Raw genomic sequence first — 27,210 nt, forward strand, 5'->3', positions numbered from 1 at the left:
AAAATGTCCATAAATAATGTCCAAAAAAATTTTTTTAATTAACGTCCACACTGTATTAGAATCACCACAAAAATCACCCAACTAAGCTCAAAAATAAAAATAAAAACAAATACCTTTTTGCTCTAGGCAATATATAACAAATCAAATCTTGGATACAATACTGTGTAAATCAACAAACGAATTTTCCTTTCAACGAAAATTATTATTGTGTGAATCAACAAACGATTTTTCCTCAGATGAAAAACCACCATTCAAAGATATAACAAGGATATATCGCAATCTGATTTTTCGATGCGAGAAATGGACGAATTTTCAGATGAAACTCCACCATTCAAGGGTGTAGGTAATTTCCAGGAATATATCTCACGACTCTTTTGTATATTTCCATACCATAGGGACCATGTTTAAAGGCAAGAAAAAAGAATCATGGTGCAGCAAGTTTTAAACATCTCACAAACTTTTTAATGAACGAATAAAACTCACGACCCTACGCGTTTCGTCACAGACGTCCTCACGGGCGGTCTCAAAAAGTTGAGACCGCCCCGTGAGGACGTCGCTGGTGACGAAACGCGTAGGGCGTGGCCTGCTGGATGCTGACGTCTAAGATATTCTTTGGATGTGAGAGGAGGAGATCCAGAAGAAACGAAGATACGTTCGTGCACGATTGCCTAAAATATATGCTTGTAAAACTGGTGTCGGTGAAGACACCTGACTTGTGAGTTTTTTTAGATGGTTTTTGGCAAAGTCTAATCTGGCTTTTCTATTCTTCAGGCTTATGAATGGTTTGCACCTTGTAGTGAACCCTCTGTATTTGCTTTCATGAAGTCTCTTGATTGTAGACTTTGACAAATGATACGCCCACCTCCTGGAGAGTGTCTGTCAGGAATGGACTTGCCAATAGTGGTGGGACTCACCTGCCTTGTGGGCTGCAGTACCAGGGCTGGCCAGCGGGTGCTCTCAACAACCAGAGGTTCACTTCGGCAATTAGCCATCACCTGGGGCTGATTGCAGGTGGTGTATTTAAGGGATGGCCAGACCTGCAGTTTGTGCCTTGGTGTGTGTTTTTCCATGGGCCCCTGTATCTTGTAACCTGCATTGCTGTTCCTGCCTGACTTGTTGCCGACCCTGCCTGATCCTGGCCTCTGCTGACTTCTCCTGTTTGATCCCTGGCTTGTGACCCTGACCATTCTCTGCCTGACCCCCTGTACCTACCTGTCCGTTAGTTGCTGTACCCAGCTCGTGACCTGAATACTCTCCGCCTGCTCCTCCTGTACCTACCTGCCCGATAGTTATCGACCCGGTCTGCCTGACTACATTGTGCTATATATGTGTATGTACCTGTGTATCTATATCAGTTTAGGTTTGGGTTTGTTTCACCTTGTTGTATGTATTTGTGTTAGCTTGGGGTTTGTTGCACTGCGTTTATGTTTGTATTGTTAGTCTTAATAAATTGTCTTATTTATACCATATCTGAAGCTTGCGTTTCCCTGTGTCAGTCCACACACTTCTGGTCACACCTGCATCCCTGACAGTGTCCTTCACTTGTCTGGATGTTGTGAATGGGTTTTTCTTTATCAGAGAGGATCCTGTGATCATCCACCACTGTTGTCTTCCATGGATGTCCATGCCTTTTTATGTTGCTGAGCTCACCAGTGCGTTCTTCTTTCCTAAGAATGTACCACACTGTTGATTTGGCCGCTCCTAATGTTGCTGCTATCTGATGGATTTGTTTCATTTTTGAAGTCTTACAATGGCCTGTTTCACTTGCATGGACAGCTCCTTTGAACGCATGATATAGGTTCACAGCAATAGATTCCAAATGTAAAATACCACACTTAGAATCAACTCCAGACATTTTACCTGCCTAATTGATGAAGAAATAACAAAGGAGTAGCCCACACCTGGCCATGAAACAGCTTTTGATTCAATTGTCCAATTACTTTTGGTTCCTTGAAAAAGGGGGGGTGGCTACGCTTAAGAGCTTTAATTCCTAAACCTTTCCTCCAATTTGGATGTACATACCCTCAAATTAAACCGGAGAGTGTGCACTTTCAGCCCATATCCATTATATAACTATAACTTGAATGTTTTGGTAAATACCTGAAAAAAATAAATAAAATTGTGCCTGTGTCTAAATATATATGGACTTAACTGTAGGTCATTTGAAAGAAAGAAAAGAAAATGGTCGATTCAGGTTGACACCCCTTACATTCTTGAACAGCAGCCATGATTATTATAATTGTTTAAAATTCCAGCCTACTGGGCATGGAAAAGGAAGAAGGCTCTACCCACTGACAAAACCTGGTTGTACCCCTGTAACCCCTTGGCGCCGGCGCCTCCTGGCCCTTTAAGGGTTTCAGAAGCCGGGAGGTGGGCGAGGTTTAAGGGTCATGTGACTGTCGTAATTTGCTGTCACAGAGGTCACATGATTGGGAAAGGTCCCGATCACAAGAGGAGATCGGGACCTTTCCATGAGTACCGGACATGTGTGCAGTGAGCACGCAGGGTGCGCGCTCTCAGCACATATGTTTTTTTAATTGCATGCAAATGTGCGGCCACTTGGTGTCAAGGCTCAGACGCCGAGAGGCTACACATTTGCGTGCGCTCGGCGTGAAGAGGTTAATGACAGGCAGTTGAACAAGATAGTTGACTAGTAAAGTTCTACATAACATGTTAAATGTATGACCAAGCTAAGAGTCATAGCATAAGTTATGACAATTGTGAATGATCACTAGACATGTACATGTATATCTTTGTATTGTCCTTACTGATGATTGTAGTGAAGTGTGATACTTTAGAATATAAAACTAAATGTTTTTAAGTGTTTTTGTTAACACAGAAGGAACTAGATCTGTTCCTAGAAGTTTTCCAAGATCTGTATGGGAATGAACAAGAGGTTGAAATAGAAAAATCAACATATAATGTTGCACAAATATGTATATGCACAAATGTTATGAATCTGTTATGTCATCTCAACCATGGTGAATTATTGATAACTTTTGATGGACGTCCTTTAATGAAAATCCACGTGATAATTAATGTATTAATTGATATGAGCTCATTTAATATGGGTGATAGAGTGTATTCATAAATCAACAATATAATGGACATATGATTTTGTTTTGTTGCAAACTATTCATTTTTTTCTAGGAAGGAAATGTAATTATAACCCACTAAGACCTTTTCATTTTGTTTAGTTCCTAGATTGTACTAAACAGCATCAATCCACCTCTCTGGTATGGTTTGATGTCCATGAACCAAAGACAAATATTAGAGCCTCCATGGATAACTTGCATTGTTTAATTGTTGATATTTTTATGTAACATATGAATGTGATGAAAGTTGCCGTTAGAACTAATTGTAAACTGAGAAGCTAATAATTTTGACGTTGCATTAAGGGTATTTAAGAGTTTTTTCTCCGATTAAGTTAAATCCAAAACAGTAGAGAAAAATACTAATACTAGTGTCTGATCAACAGTAATATTGTATTACATCTGGAATAATTTTCATATTTATGATGCTTTGAAGGGTGTATGAATACCCAAATAATTATACAGAAATGTGGTTTTATATCCTCCTGTACTGCTCCCGTATCCTGGGTGTGTTCAAGATAGATTATGGTGGCATGTACTTTGGTACATTCTGCCATAATCATCGTAGTGGAACTGTAAGGCAGAACCACTGGTGGAGTGAAAAACAGAATCCACAGGATGTGCACAGTACAGGGAGAGAAAGGGTAATACTACAGTAAAGATTTAACTTGTTTTTTACACACAACTAGTATCTGTTTTGAATGACATTTTACTACATGAATGACAGCTTGAATTTAAGGCAACCATACCATTTTGGTTTATTACAATGGATGCAAATTTTAAAATAAGTCCTTTAAAATAAGGTGCTCTAAATATTGATATATATACTTTGCAATATCTGACACTCAGCTATTCTTTGACCACCACTTTTAATAAATTTGAAAACATTTTTGTAAATTTGCTTGTTAAATCATTATGAAATAAAATAAGTTCCCAGGTTTGGTTTTCCTCAACCCTCCCCAATTGCTTTGTGTGTGAGACCGGCATGTAGAATATGATGACACATTATGCATGGGCAGTATGTACACACATACTGGGGTCAGTGTACACAAGAGCCAGTTAGCCTGCCAGAATGTCTTTAGAATGTGGGTGGAGACCAGAGCACACAGAGGAAACACACATTTGAAGTGTAGTCCTATAGTTTCATTGTTTAGTTTACAGAGACAGTGTAGAGTTTAGGTGGTAGATGGGTGATGTTCCTGTAACAATATTTCACCGTTAACAAAAAAAAAAAATGCAGAGTTTTTCTTTTAGTGCTAGGTCAGGTCACTGGGGATCATGGATTTACCTTTCAGAAATCTATAATGGGCTATATGGGCAATGTTGTTAATTATGGAATTATGGACAGTCTTGATGTCAATCAGAAGCATGTTTGAGAAAGGAGACAAATGGTTTTGACAGCAGCAACAGTCAAGAAAGACTTTGCCACTTAGCAAACTGTTTGTGCAAGATCCACCTGCTATGATGGTCAGCTACCTGAACTGTTCTATCTGTCATGATGGTCAAGTCAAAAGTTATTTATTTTTATTTATTTCAGGTACTTATATAGCGCTGCCAATTTTATGCAGTGCTTTACATATATATTGTACATTCACATCAGTCCCTAACCCTCAAGGGGCGTACAATCTAAGGTCCCTAACTCACATTCATACGTACACATACTAGGGCTAATTTAGACAGAATCCAATTCACCTACCAGCACGTCTTTGGAATGTGGGAGGAAACTGGTGTACCCAGAGGAAACCCACGCAGACACAGGAGAACATGCAAACTCCAAGTGGTGCTGTGGTTGGGATTTGAACCAACAACCCTAGAACTGCCAGGCAGAAGTGCTAATCATTTAGCCACTGTGCTGCCCCTACCATGGTGGTCAAGTGCCTGCACAGTTCTGACTTGTGAACTGTAATAGTCTGGGGGATGAAATAGACTTTATAATGTACAGTTCTTTGAATTCTACAGCTTTGCAATTGCCATGCTGCAGCTGCAACCTGATCATCAGATGTCTAAGACTCTGCTTTGCCAGATATGGAGGACTTTGACAAGTATCTAAACTCTTGAAAAGGAAAGTCTGATGTTCATATCTGCTCCTGTGATTTCAAATTATTGGAAGGAAAAGTTTGGTGTTCTTTTTTTGGTCCAACATGTATTTCTTTTATTTAAATTTTGGATATTTTTATATTTTTCACCCCTAACACGTGATAAAATTTTATGTAAGCAAATCAGATAGGGAAAGTAAATATCTACACTCTAGATAGAGAAACTTTAGATCCCCCATTTTTCATTTTAGGTAAATTTACCTGGGGGTGGTGGTAGGATGTACAGTGGAACTCTTTTGCTTACTATAACTAGGTTCTTTCTTTCCACTGTTGACATGTTGCCTTTATGTACGATTGGAGGAATTACAGTATTATACTTGTGAGCCAGGGATGGGGAAGTTGCATACAACATATTTCCTTATTAATGTTGGTCTCACTAATATCTAATAACCTTAAATGACATCAGGCCACAGGAATTTCATTGTAAGCTGACCATATGGACAAGCCAGCCCACTAATCTCTTTTCAGGAATGTGCGATTACAAACTGACCAAGTCCTTAAAAGGTCATTTTGTTGCTTACAAGGACAGTTGGCTGGGGGCTGTCCATAGTCTATATACTACAGTCAGGGCCAGTGCTTCTACTAGGAAAACTATGCAGCCATCTAGGACACACTGCCACTTCGGGGTGCTTGGGCACAGCACAGGCTGGAACTTTCGTTGTGTGGGATGCCACCACGTCATGAATGAACCTCCAGGTGAGGAAAGGGATGACAAAGGGCAGGAAAAAAGTACAAAGGAAGATGCCGAGTGTTTTGGGCCAGTGTAGCAGCTGAGCTGCCATTCCTTCCTGTGTTCCTCTCAGACTCAGTCCCTTACTGGAAGCTGCCAGATGCTGATCACTGTAGCATTCCAGTCCATTTATGACAATGATTTTGTCTTTAATATTGGTGCTGGTGACATCTTATGGCACTTATTTTTGCAAATTAAAAGGAATTTAGCAGTTTCATGTTTTGTTGATTTATTATGTTCTACTGGTTTTTTAAATTTTTATTCATTTTTTTTAAATTTTTTTTTTGGGGGGGGGCACAAGCAGCTGGTCTTGCATATGGCGCAAAATAGTCTAGCACCTGTCCTGACTATAGTTGTAGCTTTAACCATTCAATCTCAAACCAGAGCTTGCAATCATGCATATGTCTGAACTTGGTCAGCCATGCCACGAAAAATGGGTGGGGACTCCATGGCGAAACAGCATCTTAAATTAAGTATTTTGTTATATTTAATCTGAATCTGTCATTACATTTAACAAATGTTAAACATATTTGTGTGATCTTTCTTTGCACATATCAAATACAACCCCAGAAACATAACAAAACACTATTCACTGCTATTGGCATTATTCATGGCAACAACAATATGCATCTAATTGACAGTTACTGGGGAGGCCAGTAATGCTGCAAAGTGCTCTGGCCGGTGATCTGAGGAGGCCTGTAATGCACAGTGCTCTGAGCCAGTGGTAGGAGAGGACTGTAATATTGCACAGTGCTCTGGCCGGTGGTCTGAGGAGGCCTGTAATGCACAGTGCTCTGGCCGGTGGTCTGAGATGCCTGTAATGCACAGTGCTCTGGCCGGTGGTTAGAGGACTTGGAAGCCTGTAATGCACACAGTGCTCTGGAAGGTGGTCTGAGGGGAGGCCTGTAATGTACACACTCACGTTTTCATTTGTTGACGAAAGTGGAATTGTCATCATAGTTATCAGCAATTAACGAAAACGTGGGGTACTTTTCATTTAGTTTTTGTCACTGGAAATATGCTTTTGACGAAAATGTTTTAATCGACAAAAATAACACTGGTTGTAAGGTTCTTGCTGATGTATCACTCTAAGAAATTTGGAAAATATGGGTTTTCCCTGTATCAATAAGGCAAGTTTCTTAACCACTAGCCTACATGGCACTTATACCCCCTTCCTGCCCAGGCCAATTTTCAACTTTCAGCGCTGTCACACTTTGAATGACAATTACGCAGTCATGCAACACTGTACTCATATGAAATTTTTATCATTTTTTTTTTAGACAGATAGAGCTTTCTTTTATTGGTATTTACTCACCTCTGGGTTTTTTATTGTTTGCTAAACAAACCAAAAACCACAGAAAATTTTGAAAAAAAAAAAAAGTTTTTTCTTAGCTTTTGTTATAAAATTTTGTAAATAAGTGATTTTTTTCCTTCACTGATGTGTGCTAATGAGGCTGCAGTGATGGGCACTGATAGGTGGCACTGATGAGAAGGCACTGGTAGGAGGCACTGATGGGCATTGACAGGCATCACTGATGGGCACTGAAAGGCAGCACTCATACATGGCACTGATAGGCGGCACTGACTGGCACGGTTAGGTAGCACTGACTGGCAGCACTGATAGGCGGTACTGACATTGATAGGTGGCACTGATAGGTAACACTGAATGGCAGCTAATATGGGCACGGATATGTGGCATTGATGTGGCACTGATGGGCACTGACAGGTGGCATGGATAAGCACTGACAGCTGGCACTGATGGACACTGACAGGTGGCACTGCTGGGGCTACACTGATCATCAGTGCCCTGATGATCAGTGCACATGCCCCCTCTGAGTAAAGCCGATTACCGGCTCTCCTCTCCTCTCGAGCTGTCAGCATAACAGCTCGTGAGGAGAGAAATGCCGATAACCGGCATTTCCCTAGTTACATGTGATAAGCTGTGATTGGACACAGCAGATCACATGACCAAGCCGACATCTTCGGCTCTTTCCGTTGATCGGTGATCTGCTGTGTCCGAGGGACACAGCGCACCACCGATCGCCGCACTGCGTGCTCCTGGAGCCATGCATGCGCGGTAAGAATGGGAGGATGTCATATGATGTCCTCCCAGAACGAGAAAACCGCCTTGCACCCGTCATTACCTTATATAGCGGGCAGAAGGCAGTTAAAGTAGAATTCAAGTATAAACATATCTAGTTTTAAAAATGTCTCCTCCCCCTCCTGACACCTACGCTGGCTAAACTGTATAAAAAAAAAAAAAAATGCGTGTACATATCTATTTTCAGCCTGCTGCATTTCAGTCACATGATCTGGATCCCCTGTGCCAGTCAGCAGCAGCTGCAGGGGAGAGGAAGGAGCACCAACAAAAGATGGGCCATGGGAGCCTATTGGTGACATCACCACTCTCAGGCATTCCCAGCCATTATCGAATGCTTCTTCCTCTTTCCTGCACCCACCACTAGCTTGTGGGTGGGTGAGTGCAGCGTGGTGTGGCGGTAGTGTGTCCGGCTGCAAATGAGAAAACTTTTACTGAAGTAAAATTCCAAAGTTACAACATCCCAGTGGGAGAATGCCTGACTGGGAACACTCAATTCTGTGCAGCAGTGTAGAGGGGAGCAGGTTTTGATGTGCCAACAGCATCTGCCTCAGGGGGCAGACCAGTCTTTGCCCAAGTGGGAGGATTCCTGGACAGGACAGCGTGTTACTACTCATCCTGAACCTTTCCCTACTGCTATTCACTTTCTCTGACAGACAGGTAACCTTTCTCTACACTGTCCCTTCACAAAATGCATGCCAAGCCCGGGAGCCAGGGTCTGAAATAGACTCTGCCTAACCCAAGATGACCACTGGAATCAAATAGTGTGGCAGCATCTAACCAGATCAATTCCCCAGTGACCCAGGAAGCCATAGAGGAGATGTTCCTCTCAACTTCCTCTCCCTCTGCAATGCTGCTGTGTTTTGAGCATCACCTGCAGTGAAGAAAAGAGACTGCACCTGCCTACAAGCTGATCCAGGGGATTGCATCAATGGACCGGAGCAGGCTGAAAATAGATAAGTGTATAGGCATCTTTTGTACACGGGTTAATCAGCATAGGGTTTAGGAGGGTGGAAAGGACATTTTGAAGACTAGATAGGTTTATGCAGGAATTCTACTTTAATTCTAACTTGAGATCTGGGCTAAGAATGTACTTTTTTCACACCGTGTTTCAGATCAGTTTATGTCTTACTTTTACTTTTTTGATTTTAATTAGAGATGAGCTTGGGAACTGAACCTTGGCTGTTTGGATGTTCAGACAAACATCCAAACATTTACCTTCACCTGTCTTACATGATAGTTTCCTGCTTTGCTGTAAATGCTTGTTAAGGATACTGGGTGTGCAGGCACCACCACATTCTTAACAATCAGCTACATCACCAGCCCTATTCCCGGCCATGTAAACGAATGCTATGATTATTTAAAAAAAAAAAAAAAAAAAAAAAAAGCATTGAGTCCCTGTCTTTAGTCATTCTACACTCAGGGGGTTGAGGGAATTGAATTGATAACTTTTCCAAAGTTTAAATTGTGCTGTAAGGAAATAGGTGAAGAGTTCTAGCTTTTGAAAAAAACAGTAGTTATTACAAAACAGTAAATATTCTTCCAGAGTTTAGTATTATATTATGATAATGGACTGCGATAAATTACAAATGAATTCTGTGAACGAACAATCAACATCCTAGAATCTATTTCTCAAACACATTTGAGAGTATAAATACACTAGTTGTCATTATATATACAATCTCCAGAATTCAGCTTACATGTTTTTCTTATTCCATGCAAAAAAAAAAAAAAACCAAAGAATGCTTGAAAAAACCAAAGAATGCTTGAAATGTGAAATATAATTTTGATACCTTTGGTTTACAGGAACTAACGTGTATGATAAAATGTTCAGATTAGGGCATTCATTATGCAGGCCCTTTATAGAGGACTCATTTATATTTGCTTTCTTTAGCCACTTTTATACTGCTATACATTTGAGAACAGTGAAGTGGTAGATGGTTATTTACTCAGTGCCATTTATGAATGGTTTCTTCTTTTTTGGGGGTTGTCCTGGCTTTTTTGGGGGTTATTGTGGGGGTTCTCCTGGCTTTTTATTTTAACAGAGAGGAAAGAAGAAATTCTTGGTGTTTTTTCCTTTAGGGCTCTTTTCAGGTCTTAAGCCTCCTGCTTTCTGTAAAGTGATTTCTGATGGAATGCTTATCAGAGGGCAGCATAGCAGTAGCTAGCAGGTGTTCAGGAGGCACATCTACGGCTTCCTGATACCTGTTTCTTTGCAGCTCAGCCTCCTGTTTTTACTGCACCACCCCCCGACACCAGTGTGAAAGAGCCCTTATATAGCAAAAGAAAATTTAAAAATAGTGGTTATTAAATATCTGTCTTCAAAAATGCGCCCTCTACCCGGCAATGCAAAATCACACACATATACATACATACATATATATATATATATATATATATATATATATATATATGTGTGTGATTTTGCACACCCGTGGCACCCTGTAGCAGTATACTGTATCTGAAATAGGGCGGTTGGGAAGCGGATAAGAGAGAATTTGTTAACTCCGGGCATACCAACATTTAATCTATTTATTACTGAGGACAAACTTCCTAAACTATTCAAAAGCTCCTCTTCATTGGTGCAGTCTCTGTTTGAGTGCTAGCCAGCATCTCTTAGTTGTACCACCTCAGACCCAGGATGAACTCTTCTTCACCAACCAATCTGGAGACTTTTCTTGAACAGGGGATCTGGCTCCTGCCCCTTTAAATGAAGTGAACAGACACTAATATGGGGCTAGGGGGTGCAGGTGTACTCCTGTACAGCTTGAGAGAGAGAGAATGAATAATAGATGCCTAGTGTTTCTGCTGACCCTTTGATTTTAATTCTTTCTTTGCTAATGTCAAACAACTAAAATGGGAACATCTTTGTGCATGATCAGGGGCGGACTGACCATTTGGAAACTCGGGCACTGCCCGAGGGCCCAGGGACAGTAGGGGGCCCCATGAGATGACCCTGGTACCTTTTTCATAGGCTTTTTTGAGTTTGGGCAAGGACACAGGGGCCTTATGATCCCCTATTGCCCGGGGGGCCAGTAGGGGGCCCCATTAGATGCCCCTGGTACCTTTTTCATAGTTTTTTTTAAGTTTGGGCAAGGACACAGGGGCCCCATGATCCCCTATTGCCCGGGGGCCACATGATTTGTCAGTCCGCCCCTGAGCATGATAGCAAGTACTTTTGACAGTTCTCAGTAGTACGTGGCACAACCTGACCTTCATCTGAGAACATAATCAGGAGAAGGATCAGGCTATATTTTTAAATCTTTCACTTGTGAAAGATTACACTGCACTGATATCAACTTAAAGCGGACCTTTCCCCCTTTTACTAAAAATCACATCTGCATAAACCTCTACATAGCGATATGGAATAAAAAAAAATGTTTGGTTTTACTTACAGTTGAAAAAAATCCCACTTCCTTAAAGCACTGGTGATGTAACATTAGCCTCACAGCTGCATCCTAGAACGTTTCTGTCACATGTTGCTGGAGGAAGATCCAGAGTCCCAGAAGTAAAGAGAGATGAATTCATCTGCCCTTAGTGAAAATTGCCACCATGAGAAGAAAGGGGAGGAATAGGAAACAAAAAGTTATGCAAAGAATAAACAACCTGCAATTATATGCAAGTATCTATAGATTACCATTGCTAAATATTTCTGAATGTGACTTTGTTGTAATTTTTATGATAAGGATGAAGTTCCTTGTTAAGCAGTTGACAACAAGTGGTTATTTACATTGGTAACAAACAATTATAATGTCACTTGTAGCCTTATAGGGTGTATAATGAAGTCTTATACTGACCCAATCATTTTTATTTTAAGCATAGCTTGCACTTATGGAGAGCAAGCAGTTGGAGGTGCTCACTGATGCAACACCTCCTGGCAATCACAAGCAAGTGTTGTCGAGGGTCTCTTGTGATGCTGCTGAAGAAAGGCAGTTATCCCCATTTAAACTTTGTGGTTCATGCTCTGTTTAACCATTTCCCGATCGCTCTATAGCAGATATACTGCTACAGAGCGGCATGGGTGCACAAAATCACACATATATACGTGATTTCGCATTTTTGGGTAGGGGCACGCACGAGGCACAAGCATGCCCTACCCGGGCCACCATTTGCGGCCGTGGCTGTCGATCACCAGCCGGTGATTACTCGCTGGCGCCCGGTGACTGCCGAGGATCTCCGAAAGGGAGGAGAACTATATGTAAACAAAACAGTTTTCCTCCCTGTCAGCTCATGCACAATGCTTTGGATGGCTGTGCACAGCACAGCCATCCAAAGCAGTGCGATTACAGTGAAGCACACACACAGAGCTTACTGTGAAACAGAACACAGCACACAGTTAACCCTTTGATTGCCCTCATGTTAACCCCTTCCTGCCCAGTACCATTAGTACAGTGTCAGTGATTTTTCTTAGCACTGATCACTGTATTGGTGTCACTGGGGATGTCAGGGACACCAAGTCAGTTCCCCCCAGTGTCAGAATGCCCGCTGCTGTCCCACAGTCCCATTATAAGTCGCTGATCATTCCAGTATCTATACCGTCATTTGTAAATCGCTATAACTTTCACGTAAACCAATTAATTTACATCTATTGAGATTTTTGTTGTAGCAAAGACATGTATGTACAAAATGCACTTTGGCCTAAATTTATGAGGAAATTTGATTTTTTAAATTTTTTTACTGGACATGTTTAATAGCAAAACGTCAAAAATATTTTATTTTTTTTCAAAATTATAGGTCTTTTTTTATAGCGCAAACAATAAAAAATGCACAGGCGATCAAATACTACCGAAAGAAAGCTCAATTCATGGGAAAAAAATACGTAAATTTCATTTGCGTGCAGCATTGCATGACCACGCAATTGTCAAAGTAACGTAGCGCCGTAATGCAAAAAATGGCATGGTCAGGAAGGGAGGGAAATCAGGAGGACAAGTGGTTAAGAAATGCAGATGCTGTCTGGGTAAAATGGAAGCAGCACGTGCACCATTTCAGCAATAAGTTTGACACTATGATATATTTCATGTATTATATATATGATATATATTAATTTGTTTTTGTTTTGGTTATACATTATACTTGGCAGCACTCTTAAATGTCTGTTGTATAGTTTATGAGGGTCATACCCTTTATAGGAGTGGCAGCCCTTGTATTTATTTCAATATTAGGTTATACCACATTATTTATTGGGATACACACATTTGTTGCTTTTGGTTCTCACGGATTATCTGTCCTGAGTGCAGGTTAATAATATAATTAGCATATGGATGTAGCAGCCATTAGTGTGAGTGAAACCGTTGACACGTGAAGGGGCTGTACAGGCAGTAATCTATAGCAGTCTCAGCTAGCACATCACCAATCTTTAACAGTCTCCTGTTACATGTCTCCAGTCTCCTGCCACATCAGTAGAATGTCCCTTGTCTCTGATCATCTCAAAGCATGTCCCCAGGCTCTGACAATCTCCTGTAGCATTATATATGCAGAATATTATGTCATGCTCCCTGGGGATGTCAAGACCGCAGTTGAGGCCCTTTATATCCAGAAGGTTGGCCATCACTGCTATAGTGCAACTTACACAAAGTAAGGCAAACTGGATTTTCCAGACATCTCAATAGCTGTGATTTTTGCAGAACACTAGGTTAAAGCGGAGTTCCACTCAAAAGTGGAAGCTCTACTTCTTTGTCTCCTCCCCCCTCCGCTGTCATATTTGGCACCTTTTAGGGGGGTGGTGGGGGGAGCAGATACCTGTTTTTGACAGGTACCCACTCCCACTTCCAGCTCAGTTCGCCACGGCAAAGTGAGCCAGAAATGAGGCCCCCTCCTCCCTCCTGCAATCTCCTGGGAACTTTCACATATCCCAGAAGACTGCCGGACCAATCAGGAGGTGCAGCACGACTCGCACAAGCGCAGTGGGCACCAAGCTGTGAAGCCACAAGCTATCACAGCCTGATGCCCACAGCTGAGATGCCGGCGCCGTGGAGGAGAGAAGGGGAGATGGGACAGCGTGAATGAGACCATTGATGGACTCTGGGACAGGTAAAAGTCAGCAGCTACAGTTTTTGTAGCTGCTGACTTTTAATAAACACAAAAACAGCTGGAACTCTGCTTTAATCATTTTAGGTACACTTTGTATAGCAAAACCGATTCATTCAGTCTCTGAATAAAATATTCATATGAACAGAAACCATGAAAGTAATACAATATGCAGTGTAAAGAAATGATAAAGTTAAACTTATATAGATAACTTCCTTTGGTACTGAATCCTTATATCAATCCAGTTGTCTCCAGCAGGCTAGATGAAATTTACAGTAGACATTTCTAGAGAGGAGAAATGACAGCTGCACTCTTGCACAAAGCAAAGTACTATAGTCCAGGGGCATTACCAGAACACAAGAACTCCACCTCCAGTTTGAGAAAGCAAGTTGGGGAGAGTGTTTGGTAATGGAAGCTGCACGGAGCAAGAGGGATGCGCAGTAACAGATCTGACATGGAGATTGTATGACATTGGACAATATTCATGTTTAAAAGCAGAGATGAAGTATGAGTGTCTTTGCTTTTTCTTCTATTTTTAAAGCTCTTGCAAATGCTACAACATACATAACCTTCATCACTTTACACTGCCACAATTATTCTTTATTTCTCTCTACTTTCTACAACATTTCCCTTGTAAACTTCCCTAACACTCTACTCCCTCAAGCAAAACCAACAATAAATACATGTTTATCTTCCTGCTTCTGTCACTAGGATCCCGCATGGAAGAAAAATATATTTGAAATATATTTAAAAAAGTATTCTTTCCAAATATATTGTCATATTTTAAATACTACAATTTTGGTCATATATATATATATATATATATATATATATATATATATATATCCATCCATTCAGTCATATCCAACCCTTGGTGATTGCATGGACCGTCACTCGTAAGCGATTTATTCCATGAACTCTCTTAGCAATTATTTTACAGGTCTTTTCCCAAACACTACCATGCAGGAGATCCCGCATGGCCAGGGATGAAACTAGGACAATTTAGACAGGAGCCAAGTAACCTACCAGCATGACTTTGGAGTGTGGGAGGAAACTGGAGTACCTGGAGGAAACCCACGCAAGCACAGGGAGAACATGCAAACTAAAAAAAAATTTAATTCATGAATTCACTATTCACGTTTACTTTTAGAGTCATTTAATACTGTGGATTCATTTCCAACTGGGGTGGTTATCCAGGAAGGTTTTACATCCATTTCATGTGCATGATGGCACAGCCTATGAGAAGGTATTAGAGAGCTATATATGGCAGCCTGAGCATATGCATCCTCTATGGGTGAAAATATTATGACTGTCCCTTGTTTCCTCTGCATTCATCATTTTTCCATAATTTATTCCTAGGAGTTCACCCAGTTTCATGAAGGAACAGCCCAAGAAGAATTTTTCTTCACTAGGATGCTTCATATGGAACTTTATTGCTGATGAATACAGGACGGAAACTCTATTGCCTCATATGGTTCAATTCTTGCCCATATAACAGTTTGTGAAGATGCCGATTGGTTCTTTAATTTTAATTCTTTGAGTTTACTATGATTGCAACATGTGCACTATGTGAATCTCAAGCCTTTTCTATGATCCATGTGATCTAATAAATACAACATTGCATTGAATTTTTTGTAGTGAATATTACTCCGCTTGGAATTAGATTAACCACTTTTTAGATAGTTATGCACTAGTCAACTGCCGCTTTTTTTGTGTGTTCCAGAACATGCAAACTCCATGCAGGAGGCGCCATGGTTGGTAATTGAACCCATGACCCATTTACTGCACGGCAGACATGCTAACCACTAAGCCACTGTGCTGCATATATATATATATATATATATATATATATATATTTCACTCATACATACACTTCATGTTGAAGTGCATTTTTATTACAAATATATTAAAGATACATTTCAAATATACTGTATATCTTTAAAAATACAAATCTACATTTTTAGAATTCGTTTACAAATATATGTAAAAATATATATGTTTAAATGTATATGTATATATGTTTAAATGACTTTTTTAGATGTTAAAAAAAAATCTGAAGAATATATATTCTTCAGATTTTTTTTTAACATATAAAAAATGTATTTTAAACATATATTTTTACATATATTTGTAAATGAATTCTAAAAATGTAGATTTGTATTTTTAAAGATATACAGTATATTTGAAATGTATTTTTAAAAATATTTTTCATATATTTTATAATAAAAACACATTTCAACATGCAGTGTATATATATATATATATATATATATATATATATATATATATATATATTTATTGAAATATATTGAATATGGCCAAAATTGTAGTATTTCAAATATATGGCAATATATTTGGGAAGAATATTTTTAAAATATATTTCAAATATATTTTTCTTCCATATGGGATAGTCATTATGTCTCTACAGACTCTACCAGGTACACAACATTGTAAGGAGCCATTCACACATGAGGTAATGGGGCGGTAAAACCAGGAGGTGGAGCCATGGTTTTATGGCTCTCCAACTGCCTGCATGAACACTAAACATACAGCCACTCATGGCTGTATGCATGCTGCTGTGCTTCACATCCTCAGCAAAACTTACATAGCATGACTATTGCAGTTCTATGGGGCCATGAAGGAACCGCACCACACCCATGTGCATGGCATGGACAGCAATTATCATGATAAATCAGGCAGTGAGGAGGTGACATATCGCCTCCTCCCTGCCTGTCAAACACCACTGCTTTTCAGAGGAGTGGTATTGCCTTCAACTTGCAACCCTGCAGACAATTTTCTAGTTGTCTCACTAAGGTTCTGATTGTGTCTCTGCAGACACAATATGGTCTGAAACACGTGGTGGTTATGAGGATGGGGGGGGGGGGTCTATACAGTGAACTTCTTAGCTGGGAAAGGGGGGATTTTAACCTCAATGACCCCCATAATTGGGGAATGGGGGGTAATTTCAACCCAACAATCAATATTTCAACATTACATGCATAAAGGGCAGAGATCTATGTCACAGTAAAGATTCACTTCAGGGCCTCTAGAAACATGATAGGTATGAAATTAGATGCATATTTTATGCCCCTTGAAAGCCTTAAGGTGCTCCTTGGAGTATGGGCCTCTCTATGCGGCTAGAATACAAAAAAAAAAGCCTCACACGTGGTATCTCCATACTCTGGAGGGGAAAAAGAATGTGTTTTTGGGTGTAATTTTAAGTATGTCCATGCTGTGTACAAAAAATAACTTATTGAAATGACAACTTTGTGAAAAAAATACATTATTTACTTTCCTCATTTAAAAAAAAATTTACAAAAATGTAGTATTTAAAAAAAATCACCATGTTTCTTACTAAATACCCCGGGGTGTGTATGTTCCAAAAATGGGTCACTTAGTGGGTATTTGTAATGTCCCGGCATTTTAGGGCCTCAAGAAATGAGACAAGCAATCAGAACATCAGGGTTGTTACATTTCAAATATATATTTCATAGTTTGTAGACTCTGTATAACTTTCATACAGACTAAATAATATATACTTTTTTTTTCAAACAACGAAATGTAGCAGAATACATTTGGCCTAAATGTATGAAGAAAACGTATTTATTTGCATAATTTTATAGCAGGAAAACAGTTATTTTTTAATTACCGGACTTTTTTTTCCTTTGAGTAAAGTACAAAAAAAAAAAAACAGCTGTGAATAAATATCACCCAAATAAAAGCTCTGTCTCAAAAAATGATATAAAATTAATTTGGGTATAGTGCTGCATGACCGAGTAAATGTTAGTCAAAATATCTGAGTGCTAAAACCTGAAATAATGCCTGGGTGGGAAGGCGGTTTAACATGTTTCTTCAAGTAGTTAACCCAGTTTCTATCTGTCACTGTTCAATATTCATTTTGTGCAGTATAAAGTGACATCTAGTGGCCACTTGTCAAAACTACATTAATTATATCAAATTTTTTTTTTGGTTGGAGGGTGAAAGGGTTGAATAGACTTTACTGCTAAATTCAGTTCTGCTTCAGCTACACAGTTGTGTTAATCAGAATTACAATTATTTAACAATTATATAGTGTTGGCAATCTATGCAGCTCTTTACATATTGTACATTCACATCAGTCCCTGTCCTCAAGGACTTTACGGTCTAAGGCCCTGCATTTGCATACATATATGTACACACACACTAGGAACAAATTTAGACTGCAGCCAATGAACCTACCATAATGTCTTTGGAATGTGGGAAGAAACCAGCACAAGCACAGGGAGAACATACAGACTGCTTGCAGGTAGCCTTTTGAATCGGATTCAAACCAGTGACCCCAGTGATGCAAGGCAGAAGTGCTAACCACTGAGTCATTCTAAAATACATAGATAAAAGAAAAAATAACAGCACCTGTTTATATAGAATTATAGTTTAAAAGGGAATCAATTTCACATTTGAAATGTGCAATGAACTAATGATTGTCTTTTGAATTCATACTGAATTTAGAATTAGCAGATGCACTATGGGGATGGTTTGTTGTAAGTTTAATCTTCAGTGTAGCCTTCATTCCACATATCAAGTCTAGGAAATAAGTATTTATTTCCTATAATCATCTGCTCCACCCAGTGGTCATAATGTGGTATTTTCCCTGATACACACATTTGACATGGAGTGAAAATCGCCTAATAAAATTCAATAAGATTTTTGCCCGTTTGCACAGAAGGAATGTACATGCAGTTTCACAGGACCATTAGCACTGCAATTTTTTATAAGGTTACCCCAAAGTGTAGTCTTGTATAAAAATTACTCTTTTCAAAAACAACTCTTTAACCACTTGCCCTCCAGAGGATTTACCCCCTTTCCTGACCAGGCCATTTTTTACGAAACAGCGCTGCGTTACTTTAACTGACAATTGCACGGTCATGCAATGCTGCATCCAAATGAAATTCATGTCCTTTTTTCCCCACAAATGGAGCTTTTTTCAGTGGTATTTGATCGCCTGTGGGTTTTTATTTTTGCGCTATAAACAAAAAAAGACCAAGCATTTTGAGAAAAAAAAAACAATATTTTTGACTTTTTGCTATTAAACATGTCCAGTAAAATTTTTTTAAAAAAAATCAAATTTCATCATAATTTTAGGCCAGAATGTATTCTGCTACATGTCTTTGCTAAAAAAAAAAAATCCCAATACATATAATTTAATTGGTTTATGTGAAAGTTATAGCATCTACTAATGGAGGTATATACTGGTCTTCCCTTCTTTCAGACGTGAGCTGGGGATAGGGAGGTGAGGTGTGGTATGTTCCTTTAAGATGATGGCTTGTTACGATTGAAAACTCTGAGGGAGCAATTTAGGAGCTTTCCTATAGATTCCTGGTGCTATCAACAATGTCATCACTTTTACATAGGCAGTCCCCAAATAGGCTTTTCCCTTTGAGAATCTCTGTGTTGTGAAGTCTCCTGTCTTACACTCTCTTGGTGCTGTACATGTTACTCTTAACTAGATTTGTTTGGATCGTTCTTTGATTTTATTGCTGCTGTGTACTTAGATATGTTATGTCTAGGCCATTAAGAAACAGGTGTGTTTATTATAAGAACATGACACTGCAATTGCACATAATTGGATCCATTCACCTAATTATTATGTAAATTCAGTGTCACATATGACTGGAGAATTGTGAAACCACTGACGGGAAGTGGAAATGAGCAGGTGACCAGAGATGCTCTGGGGCAAAGAACTTAAGCAGCAGTTGGTTTACACCAAAGCTTCTGATGGTGGAGATGGGTTTTACTACATGTTGGTGCCAGGACATGACTGCAAGTGCATACAAAGTTAAACTGGACTGTTGGAGCCAGGGGCGGACTGACCATTTGGAAACTCGGGCACTGCCCGAGGGCTCGGGGTCGGTAGGGGGCCCCATGAGATGCCCCTAGTACCTTTTTCATAGGCTTTTTTGTGTTTGGACAAGGACACAGGGGCCCCATGATCCCCTATTGCCCGGGGCCCCATGAGTTGTCAGTCCGCCCCTGGTTGGAGCTGAAGCAGTCAAAGATTAGAATATCCAGAAAATGGGCCAAATGTGAAGAAAGGCATCAGACAAGCAAAGCCAGAGAGAGAGAGTGCCGATGTCAGTAAACAGGAAGTCAGTCCAACAAAGAAACAGGCAGGTGCAAGGGAGCAGGGGCGGACTGACAACTGGATGGGGCCCCTGGGCAATAGGGGATCATGGGGCCCCTGGGTCCTCACCCACACTAAAACCACACCCAAAAAAGCCTATGAAAGGTACCAGGGGCATCTCATGGGGCCCCCTACTGACCCGGGCCCTCAGGCAGTGCCCAAATGGTCAGTCCGCCCCTGCAAGGGAGTCACAGAATATAAAAAGCAAAACAAAACAACAGGTACACAGGAATCACAAGGATTGCAGGAGAGAGTAGGATCACGGGAGACAAGGCACATGGCCTGAAATTAAACCAGGTGCAACCTGTTGTTCAGACAATGGAAACTGATCTGCACATGAGTTACATAATGAGTAAGACTGGGAGGCTGGGCAGGAAGTGGCCATGCAGAAAGGTATATTAATCAACAGGTGAGGAGGGAGAGCCCCATAGCTACCAGCTCTGTGCAGCACAGAAGCAAAAAAAGAGCACATGCTTGTAGAACCACAGGTAAGAGCAAGGAAGAAAGGACAAACTTGTGGAACCACAGGCAACAGATCAACTCTGCAACTCTGATCTGTTACCTTCAGAAGGCAGTTGTTTGAACCAAAGCTCAGCAAAGGGGGTATTCTGACTCCAACTGTTGTATTAGTGACGTATCCCTTGCTGAGATCTCTATGCCTGGCCAGTATAAGCAGATACAATCACAGCAGACAGTTTTTATCAGAAAGCTGAACTCACTAAACACCCTTTCTCATCCACAAAGATCTTTATTGAACACAGCAGACAAAAGGATGTGGTAGATGATTTAAAAGACAGCATTTGCAGGTCAAAGCAGGGTAATGCATTCCCCCATGAAAGCAAATTAACGTGGCCATGAGACAAGCAGATATTTTTATGCCATGAAGGCAGGGCTGCTGTTAGAAACCACGGGGCCCCATACAGCCAACCGGACAGGCCCCCCCCCAAAAAAAGTACACAGTTCACTATGCTTCAATTATGAATGAACACAGTGAGTGATAGGTACCAATCATTAACTGTGTTCATTCAGGAAGGGCTGAAAATGTGACATATTTACCGAACCCTTCCCCCACTCTCCATCCTAGGCAGCAGGGGGAAATGTATGGTGCACAGGGAGGGTGATGGGTGTGGCGGGGGGCAATAATTGGAACCGATCCCCTGTAGCAGCTGAAAGCCAGTAGGAGGGAGAGGATAAGAAGCCAGCTTTTAGCTGCTGCAGGGAGAGTCATACAGGGGGATCATTTCCATAAATCCCCCCCCCGCAGTGCTGATCATCCCCCTTGCCCACATCTGATTCACCCAACCTGGGCCCCCCTGCTGGCCTGGGCCCTGTACAGGAGCTCTGGTGGTACCCCCTTTTCCACAGCCCTGCATGAAGGCAATATGAGAAGGAAGGGGAAATACATCATAAAATTATTATTATTATTATTATTATTATACAGTATTTATAAAGCACCAATAGTTCGCTCAGCGCTGTACATTATAAAGGGGGACAGACCATGTGACAGAACAAAACCAATACAATGCAAAACATGAGGGGATCGAGGGCCCTGCTCTTTCAAGCTTACAATCTAGGAGGGAGGGGATAGTGGTACAGGAGGAGATAGCTGTGGGGGATGGAGTGGTAGGAAGAGTGGAGGAGGTCGGCAGGTTAGCAGGGGGTGGGGTAGGCTTCCCTGAAGAGATGGGTTTTCAGGGTGCGCCTAAAGGAGAGGAGAGTAGGTGATAATCTGATGGGTTGGGGCAGGGAGTTCCAGAGGATGGGTGACACCCTGGAGAAAAATGGGAGGGAACACAAAAAAAGATGCAATAACCAAAATGATTACAAGATGGCAGTATATTAAACTATAGCACTAAAGAACATGCATACAGTGGGGCAAAAAAGTATTTAGTCAGCCACCAATTGTGCAAGTTCTCCCACTTAAAAAGATGAGAGAGGCCTGTAATTGGCATCATAGGTGGACCTCAACTATGAGAGACAAAATGAGAAAAAAAATCCAGACAATCACATTGGCTGATTTGGAAAGAATTTATTTGCACATTATGGTGGAAAATAAGTATTTGGTCAATATCAAAAGTTCATCTCAATACTTTGTTATATATCCTTTGTTGGCAATGACAGAGGTCAAACATTTCCTGTAAGTCTTCATAAGGTTGGCACACACTGTTGTTGCTGGTATGTTGGCCCATTCCTCCATGCAGATCTCCTCTAGAGCAGTGATGTTTTGGGCCTGTCGCTGGGCAACAGGGACTTTCAACTCCCTTCAAAGGTTTTTTATGGGGTTGAGATCTGGAGACTGGCTAGGCCACTCCAGGACCTTGAAATGCTTCTTACGAAGCCACTCCTTCGTTGCCCGGGCGGTATGTTTGGGATCATTGTCATGTTGGAAGACCCAGCCACGTTTCATCTTCAATGCCCTTGCTGATGGAAGGAGGTTTGCATTCAAAATCTCACGATAAATGGCCCCATTCATTCTGTCCTGTACATGGATCTGTCGTCCTGGTCCCTTTGCGAAGAAACAGCCCCAAAGCATGATGTTGCCACCCCCATACTTCACAGTAGGTATGGTGTTCTTTGGATGCAACTCAGCATTCTACTCCAAACACAAGTTGTGTTTCTACCAAACAGTTCTATTTTGGTTTCATCTGACCATATGACATTTTCCCAATCCTCTTCTGGATCATCCAAATGCTCTCTAGCAAACTTCAGACGGGCCCGGACATGTACTGGCTTAAGCAGGGGGACATGTCTGGCACTGCAGGATCTGAGTCCCTGGCGGTATAGTGTGTTACTGATGGTAGCCTTTGTTACGTTGGTCCCAGCTCCCTGCAGGTCATTCACTAGGTCTCCCCGTGTGGTCCTGGGATTTTTGCTCACCGTTTTTGTGATCAATTTGACCCCACGGGGTGAGATCTTGCGTGGAGCCCCAAATCGAGGGAGATTATCAGTGGTCTTGTATGTCTTCCATTTTCTAGTTATTGCTCCCACAGTTGATTTGTTCACACCAAGCTGCTTGCCTATTGCAGATTCAGTCTTCCCAGCCTGGTGCAGGTCTACAATTTTGTTTCTGGTGTCCTTCGACAGCTCTTTGGTCTTCACCATAGTGGAGTTTGGAGTGTGACTGTTTGAGGTTGTGGACAGGTGTCTTTTATACTGATACCAAGTTCAAACAGGTGCCATTGATACAGGTAATGAGTGCAGGACAGAGGAGCATCTTAAAGCAGAAGGTACAGGTCTGTGAGAGCCAGAAATCTTGCTGGTTTGTAGGTGACCAAATACTTATTTTCCACCATAATTTGCAAATAAATTCTTTCCAAATCAGCCAATGTGATTGTCTGGATTTTTTTTCTCATTTTGTCTCTCATAGTTGAGGTCTACCTATGATGCCAATTACAGGCCTCTCTCATCTTTTTAAGCGGGAGAACTTGCACAATTGGTGGCTGACTAAATACTTTTTTGCCCGACTGTATATATGCAACTACAATAACTGCAATACAAGGCATCAAGTAGTGTCAATTAAAGCTCAATGCACATTCTTCTTGAGGTCAGAAACAGGATCCAACAGCTCCAGGTAAGCAAGATCAGTCTCCAAAAGGCAAACGCAAAACAAATTTCGTGATGTGTCTGATAAAAGCCTTTGCAGTACCTTATCTGGCAACTTTCACCTCTACCTTACGTACCTTACCATCATCAACAGGGATCGTCTCTACAATAAACACCATGGGCCATTGGATTCTTTCAGCTTGCTGGTCTTTGAGCAGAACAAGGCTCCAACTTGGAGAATAGGGTTCAGACGTTGCCACTTTCTGCGTCCTTGTAGAAGAGAAAGATACTCCATCTTCCAACAATTCCTGAAGCAGTTGGCTAGGTGTTGTACTCCCTTCCATTGATTATGGTATAGATTTCCTGCTTTAAAGTTTCCAGGTGGAAGAAAAACAGACTCAAACTTCTGGTAAGAAGAGCAGCTGAAGTAAGGAAGGTTGGGGACTCTGGATCAAGTGGTCTTGAATGGATTATGACAGAACCTTTTGTCAAAAAGGTGGTTAAACTCTCAACGGTAAAATCAGTCTGTATATGCAGTAAAGCATGCTCGTTATACTCACTGTGGGACCTAAGGGGTTAATCATCTGCATTGTGTAAAAACGCAGTTTTATCCTATCTTCTCCGACCCCCCCCTTCTTCCAGTACCCCCCTCTTATCTCCTGATAAGACATATCGTGTGGAGACACTCTGCACATGCTCAGTTTGGTATGTATTGCTAGAGAGGTTTTTTTTTTCTTGGGAGTGCATGTGATCACCACTGGGCAAATTAGCACTGTCCAGAGGTCAGGGGGGTTCTACATCCTCCTAGATCACAAAGAAAATTCCTCCTACAAGCATTAACCAGTGTTCTGCTGGAAACTGATAGAAGTCACAAGACTGCTCTAACTGCTGATGAGAAAAGGTATTTATGTCAAGGTCCTGCCTTTTCCCAGAGGTTATGCTGCTCCATGTGCTGGCATCCATCTTGGGTTTCTGCAGAGCATGGTGGGAGTCTTTTATGCCTTCAGGCCTCTGCGGTCCATCCCCCAGAGGGGTGTGGTTGATCACATATAAGCCTGTTGTCCGCACGTGCTCTTTGCATTCGTGTCTTGTGTGTTAGTGTTGCTATAGCTCTGTTTATACTCTCATGACTCTCCTGGAATCTGACTCGGCTTTTGACTAGACCATTCTCTGCGTTTTCCTTTGATCTGACCTCCCGTTGCTGAACCTGGCCTGTGACCTGTTATTCTTGTCTACTGTTCTGTACCGTTTGTCCCGTTGTTGTCGACCCAGCCTGCCCGACTACGCTATTGTCTGATCTGGTTCCTACCAGCTACACGCCATTGGCGGCGGCCATTACCGCAGCTGGGGTGTCTCGTGGGCCGCGACCTGGTTCCTGGGTGCATCAAGTCCATCCCCACCATCAGGGGCCCTGGTGAAGGGCAGCCTGGGACTTAGACTCCGCGCCCTGAGGGACTCCGGTCTGTGGGTGGTGGTTGTCGTCAGTCAGTGCGTGACCCTGCCACTAGGCCTGCCTGTCCGTTCCACAGCTCCTGCCCTGACAATTTAGCAGTTTGTATATACTAAAATAATTGCACTTCCATGTTCGGTGTACTGTGGGAGACCAGATATAGTGAATGTAGGGTCCTGGGTTTAGTAACACTTTAACAGATTCCAGTATCCTACATGTAATGCCTATTATTCTCTCTTCCATGAGCCACCCATGTGGGAAGAATAAGGAGGATTGAAAATCTATGCACAGCCCTTTTCAGCTAAAAAATCCTGGACTGACCCAGAACTGAGCTGTAACTCTCAGCAGGCTTCAGTAAAGTTAGTTCCACAGTCAGATCTTAACGACTTCACTGGCCCTCTGATGGCATGATCTGCAGGATTAAACTCTGATGGAACATGATGCCATTGTTCAGGCATTGAGGATTTTCTGATTCTTTCTACACAGTTGCTGACATAGAATCATTTTATATATGTAACCCCAAAACAACTTTGCTGTCTGTGTCGAATTTGTCATCTATCTGAATGTCTAGCTCACACATAATTTTAATGGCTAGCACAGTTCCCACAAAGTTCAAGCTTGGAAATTGTGTGCTCAGGCTTAGGTGCTAACTTAGCTTTACCAAACAGAAACCCTACATGGGTTTGATTGAAAGAGTCTCTTGCCTTGAGGTAGGCAACAGCTGCTATGGCCTCAGTGGGTGCATCTGAAAAAATGTGAATGCTTTTTTTTCAGCCATGCAACAAGGGAAGCTGAAGTGTAGCAGCGTGGTATGTCAATTCCATCTAAAGCATGTAGAGATTGCTTTCAGGACTCTCATTTTGAATGCTTCTCTGTTGGTAGTGGAGCATCCCAATCTTTAACCTCCCTGGCGGTATGATTATTTCAGATTTTTGGTGCTGAAAGCGGTACCATTATTTTGCATGGAAATATGTAGTTTTTTTATTGTAGGCTGTAATATTTAGGAATAACTCACTGAAATCTGTCTGAACAAGAGTCTATTAAACATCCCGGGTATGATAAAATTTGAAACACAAAATCATAAATTATAATTTAATAAATAATCATAAAAAATATTATAATAATACATTTAATTCAATAATATAATCCAACCAAAAACACTGAAATTTGAAATATAGCGCCATAATAAGTTCGCACATTGCTGAGCAAAGTCGCAAAATCGTTTTCAGTGTCTGATGACGAATTTCCCCACAAATCATTATCACTCAATTCTGCAAGTGGTTCTGATTTACTATCGCTGTTCTCTAGCTGATCTAAACCGCTTTTGACCTAAAGGGACACTTTTTGGACGCCATGGACGTTTCTCAGTTTCCAGGCAGAAAGAACAGACAAAATGCAGGCGGGGCGCAGGACAAAGCACTAGGGACAAAATGTATGTGAAATTGGTTGAGACAGCAATGTTTTACTATGTAAAATGTAAAAAAAAAAAAAAATGACATTTAAAATTTTTAAATTTCCCGCTGCCGCCCGTACGTCCCGACGTCACAGGGACAGGACACAGAAGCCGGATGCCGGCATCAGCCAGAGGAGATGGCCGGGGACGCTGCAGGGGACACATCGTGGGAGTACAGGGTAAGGTAAGTGAAGAACAAATGCTGGAGCAGTGCCGCATGGTATTCCCGAGTGTAGCTCGGGGTTACCGCTCTTGGTACTGAAATGTTACCCCGAGCTACACTCGGGAATACCGCCAAGGAGGTTAATAGTCTTTGATAGCTGTCTTAATAAGGATTTACCTGGTATGGTGATGGGAACCACAAATCCCAATGAATTGTATAGGCTGTGCGCCACTGACAGAACACCATGTTTGGTAAATGGCTTGTCTGCAAAACTGACTTGAAAGCCGAAGATGTTTTTTAATAAGCTTCACCGTAAGCCCAGACTTCTCTAAACAGCAGACATGTCCATTTCCAGATTTAAATCTTTAAATCCTGTGGCATAATCACCAGGCCGAAAG

General features: G+C 41.3%; 1 protein-coding gene across 3 annotated transcripts in view; it reads right to left on the reverse strand.

Moving 5' to 3' along the window:
- The window catches only part of RFT1 (RFT1 glycolipid translocator homolog), a 112,007-nt gene that overhangs the window by 10,100 nt on the left and 74,697 nt on the right, over window positions 1-27,210 (reverse strand). For all 3 annotated transcript variants that reach the window (XR_016313400.1, XM_089681962.1, XM_089681961.1), the window contains exon 13: window positions 11,412-11,544. Coding sequence is in view for 2 of the 3 variants with exons in the window: in XM_089681962.1 (XP_089538088.1) it covers window positions 11,434-11,544 (111 nt within the window). In the remaining variant the exon portion in view is untranslated. The remainder of the gene's footprint in view (window positions 1-11,411; window positions 11,545-27,210) is intronic.

This window comes from Staurois parvus, unplaced genomic scaffold, assembly GCF_062004578.1.
Source record: "Staurois parvus isolate SC_StPar_1 unplaced genomic scaffold, SC_StPar_1.0 ptg000282l, whole genome shotgun sequence".
Lineage (NCBI taxonomy): Eukaryota > Metazoa > Chordata > Amphibia > Anura > Ranidae > Staurois > Staurois parvus.